Below are 4,931 nucleotides of genomic sequence, written 5' to 3' on the forward strand. Positions count from 1 at the left end.
ATTAGTTACTGTGTTAGCGTTTGTAAAAAAAATTAAAAAAAATAAATAAAAAAGCTTTGGCTGAATGAACCGAGACAACAAGAAGCGTTAAAGTCAACTCACCCCTGATACACCTTTGTGCCAAAAAGTGACCGTCTTCCAAAAACTGATCAACTGCAGTGGGAGTCTGTTTCARAGTGACTAAATCTGGTCTGTGCGACCACTAAATAACAACAGACTTATTACTTAGGTAATATTGACGATAGCAACTTTGTATTTAGTTAAAAAATAATTAACCACAAAAAAATTACTGAATTAAATTCCTTCTTCATGTTTTGAAAATGATATGAGGAACACCCACATTAAGTTCATTGAGCTCCACAATACCCCAGCTGAGTTCTGCTCCACTCCTCTTTATGTTCCACAATCCTGCTTCAAAACTGACAGAAAAAGCTTGCACACTAAGAAACATGACTTAAAGCTAAAAAAACATGGAACACTCACAGTCAGTAGCAATAAAAATGAAAAAATGGGAAATGGACTGAACTTACAGAGCGCTTTATCAAGTCCCTCCGGACCCCAAAGCGCTTTATACTTACAGACATTCACCCATTCACACACATATTCACACACTGACGATGGTGGTAAGCTACATTGTAGCCACAGCTGCCCAGGGGTACACTGACAGAGGCAGGGCTGCCATGGGCAGGGTCCACGCCAAAAAGCATTTGATTTGATTGTAACATGTTACAACACCTGGACACGTGTAGATTTGTATATTGCTGGGTTGCAGATGACAGTATTGACATCATGAAATGCTGATGGGGAGCAGGAAGTAAACACAGCCATGTTTCCTTCTGTTGATTCAGCTTCAAAATGCCTAAATTCTGTGTCGTGTATATTTGTTGCAACCACTTTAATCAGAAGAAAGATAAAAGTTTTTTTTGTGTTCTGAAAGTAGTGTGTCACAAGAGATTAAAAAAAAAGACCACAAATGTGGATCAGTAATCTTCGGTTGAAAACAGGAGGTGTGGAAATGAATTATACAAGAGTTGCAGCAACCACTTTCTAACAGGTAAAGATCATATAATTTAAATCATATTTTTAGACATATTATTGGACAGTTACTCAAATGTGGGTATATAGAAGCTAAATGAATTATTTACAAGAAGATCCAAGCACATAGAAATAGCAGGAGTTAACTCATTGTTAGCGTTAGTGATAGCATTGTTATCATAGGCTAATTCCTTAAAATAGCATAACTCACTCCTCACCCGGGCAGGAACAAGTCGACAGTCATTTAAAGCTTCTTYGGATCCTAAATGTTTGTCCCAACCTGTAACTAAACAATTGGAGCTTCGAGGCTTTTAAAAGCTTTCATCTGGCTCGTCATATAATATGAAGTCTGCAGCACCAGATAGTTTGTCGATTGCCTCGATGCCGGGTAAAACCTCCAGAATATATGACAAGTCTTTTTTTATTAAGACAATATGGATCAAATCCTAAATGTACGCATATTTTTTCACGATATCTCATCTGCACCAGCCCATTTAGGGCATTAACATACTCRCTGTGATCCATTTCTCTGTATTTTGAACCAGAGAAAATCAATTCCTGCCCCCCAAATACTCACGCATCATCCGGGTCACATGACTGCAGCCCAGCAATACACCTCTGTACATTTTAATATCATATGCAGTTGTTAAAAATTTCAACAGATCGGTTTCATGCTTCAGTATGAAAAGTGTTTGAACTTCTTCTTTTAACATTATGAGCAAAATAAGTATTTTTTGTAAACTTGGCGTTGAATCCAGTGTGTCTTTTTTAAAAAAGATAATCTTTAATAATCTTGTCTAAATGTGTTTTTCATTAAAAGGCATATTTAACAGACACAGGTGTGTGTTCTCCTTTGTGTTTTTTATGCAGACTGTGTCCAATATGTATTGTCATAATGTATACAATGAACAGACACAAGAGTATTGATCAGTTTTCTTGACTCTCAGCCATAATGCAAATATGCAAAAGAGCTTGGCTGACAGGTTTATTCTACTCACGGGTGCCTCCTGTTGAACTCCTCAATACAGAAACTATGAAACATTTTGTGTTTTAAAGATCACAAAACAATCTGGTTTGAGCTTTTTAGTCCTGCGATAATTGAACCCTTTCTGTAGCATTGATATAAGACATGTTGGACTACATTGTTTTACCACATGTAATTATAATATTGGAGTGAACGTTCTCATTTATATGCCAAACTTTAATGCCACCTGTTCTCTTTGTCTCTGCATTTCTGTCGTCAGGCTGCTGATCCAGGCTGGCATCGACATCAACAGGCAGACCAAAGCAGGCACTGCCCTGCACGAAGCTGCCCTCTGTGGGAAGACTGAGGTGGTGAGACTCCTGCTGGAAGTAAGTGGGTCTTTAAATAAAAAGCCTTCCAGCACTGAAACTGGGACAAGTCTCTCAGCAAACAAAAACACAAACAAACATAGAAAAAGTCCTGTCATTGGCATTAACATATTTACATCTGTTGAACAGGACAAGAATAGTCAAATAGAAAAAAAAATCTCATATTTATTTAAAATGCAAAATCAGGTTGAGATCATTTTGTAAAAAGCCATTTTGTTGGAGTACAAAAATGAAGATTGTTTTTATTAACAAAMAAGCAGTGGGGGAAATAGTAAATTGTACCGTAGCAAGCTAATTAAACTTTCTGAGGAAAAATATCAGACACTAAACACAGCACAAGTGTAAGAGGAGAACTGGATGATAATTAATCTGTAAAATACAGAAAAATGGACTGATTGCACTGTTTAAAAAATTTGAGGTACATAGTAATAAAGTACGTACAGAAAATCCAAGTTAAAGGCAGTTCACAATGCTCAAACTCTGGTTCTCCACCAGAAGCTTGGGAGCTTGATGGTTCTTCTTCCTAGGACTACTCTCTTCTAGACGGAGATCTCTGAGGGTGTTCATGGGATTTATTGGAGCCACTACCACTCTCCACAACCCTTGGTGGAGTCTCCCAATGTGTAGGTCCTCCACACAGATGTTCCTGGTCCAGACACTCGTTTATGGGATTCGATGTACGCTTTGCCTGCCCAGTTCTTACATTATTACATGTCCATCTTCAATCTTCTTTGCACAATCTGCAATTTTAGGTCTTRTCTGGTAYGGTGGGCTCTTGTGTTAAAGATCTGCTTTTGTGCTGCCGTGTTTAGTGCCTCTGTGCAGTCCTTCAGTCCAGCCTTCTCTAGCCACTGGTAGGATCTGTTGATATCAACCACTTCCTCTAGGTMTGTGCTACAAGCTGTGCAGGGACTTATCGTTCCATGATGGCTCCTCTTGTTCCACCTCTTCCACACTGGGTTTCTGGCGCTACCTGAGGCATCASTTCATCTTTGGGTGTTTTCTTCCTGATGTTTCCTCTAATAAAATGTACCTGGATCACTAACATAAGAACTAACATAATGCTGCCTAGTCTCCTACTACTCTCCAAATAGTTTTATTACCTGCTATTCTCTGCATCCCCAAGATGTTCTGTACTTTCAGCATGCTGTATATGTTAGCAGAAASTTTCCTCTACTATAACACTGCGTAGGCCCCTGACTGCACCATGGCCTAGGTCCCAATCTAGCATACCTCTGATGCCATGGGTGTTATATCTGCACTAGATTGTTTCCATGTCCTTGCCCTGTAATGAGTCTTAATGACCAGGTYACGCAGGTGAGCAAGGGCACCACATCATGGATACCCCGCTACCACAAGTTACCCAGGTTCTCGATCTCGACACGCTGACACAGCGATAATAAARCATCAGAACTTTACTCCAGGAACTTTGTGCACGCTTAAAACCCCTCTATGAGCTGTCACACTCTATTACGCTTAAAGGGCAGATCTTTGCTTTCCTCATACACCCCTGAAGACCACGCCCTGCAAAGACTGACAAAGACGTTCTGGMTTAGTTTTTACAACAGTGAGGTCATCATCCACAGTAAAGGAGCATGAGGTCTAATATGCTTTAAGTCACATAAATTCTAGGGAATAATTCCTTGTGGTTGCCGTTTTCTGAAAAGAATCAGGGAAAACCCTTCATCCTCGTGACAAAAGTGCRTCACAGTTCTGAAGAAGCTAGTGTTAAACAGCAGGACAGATGTGATACAAACRGTCTTCTCAAGACGGCAACAATGAAAGTCATAAGGTTCGTGAAAACAAGAGAGGCAATATGTTTTAATGGCCCTGTGTCCTCCGGCATGAGAAACTAATGCTGTCGTTTGTACCCCCGACTGCGAAAGACTGAGACTTTGCCCCAAAGCACATTTGGACTGAATTCATCTTTGTTCATTTAGCCTATATTTGATGCCGCTGAGCTAAATGCGATGTTGTTGTGCAGCTTTCGGCAGTCTCTGCTGAAAAATAAGATGCACTTTTAAATTAGCAGAGGAGCCAGATGGGACTGAGATTATTATCTGTTCACATCATAATGAAAAATCACCACATCCCTGAGGTGCACATAGACATTCAGAATTATTAGTTTTGAGTACTCAAATTTGTTAGTTTATTTTTTTTCTGTTACAGTTACATAAAGTCTACTATGTACTGTATAATGACTTTCCCAGCAAGATCTTGTTTTGTGTGTTTTTAACCATAGAAGTGACAGTCGAACCTATGATAATATGATATCTTCTTGTAATATTAAAAAATAAAACAGGAAGTCCATTCCAAATAAAAAGTTTGTTTTTTTCCTACAGAGTGGTATCAATGCTACGGTGAGAAACACATACAGCCAGACTGCGCTTGACATCGTCTACCAGTTCACTGCAACACAGGCCAGCAGGGAGATCAAACAACTGCTGAGGGGTAGGATGGATGGATGGATGGATGGATGGATGGATGGATGGATGGATGGATGGATGGATGGATGATGGATGGATGGATGGATGGATGGATGG

At 39.6% G+C, this 4,931-nt stretch overlaps 1 protein-coding gene across 3 annotated transcripts in view; it reads left to right on the forward strand.

Moving 5' to 3' along the window:
* Positions 1-4,931, forward strand: part of caskin1 (CASK interacting protein 1) — a gene marked incomplete in the record, with an annotated part of 59,042 nt that overhangs the window by 5,356 nt on the left and 48,755 nt on the right. For all 3 annotated transcript variants that reach the window (XM_014008815.1, XM_014008812.1, XM_014008813.1), the window contains 2 exon segments: positions 2,280-2,388; positions 4,731-4,839. In XM_014008815.1, the coding sequence (XP_013864269.1) occupies positions 2,280-2,388; positions 4,731-4,839 (218 nt within the window).

Source organism: Austrofundulus limnaeus, unplaced genomic scaffold (assembly GCF_001266775.1).
Source record: "Austrofundulus limnaeus strain Quisiro unplaced genomic scaffold, Austrofundulus_limnaeus-1.0 Scaffold53, whole genome shotgun sequence".
In the NCBI taxonomy this organism is placed as follows: domain Eukaryota; kingdom Metazoa; phylum Chordata; class Actinopteri; order Cyprinodontiformes; family Rivulidae; genus Austrofundulus; species Austrofundulus limnaeus.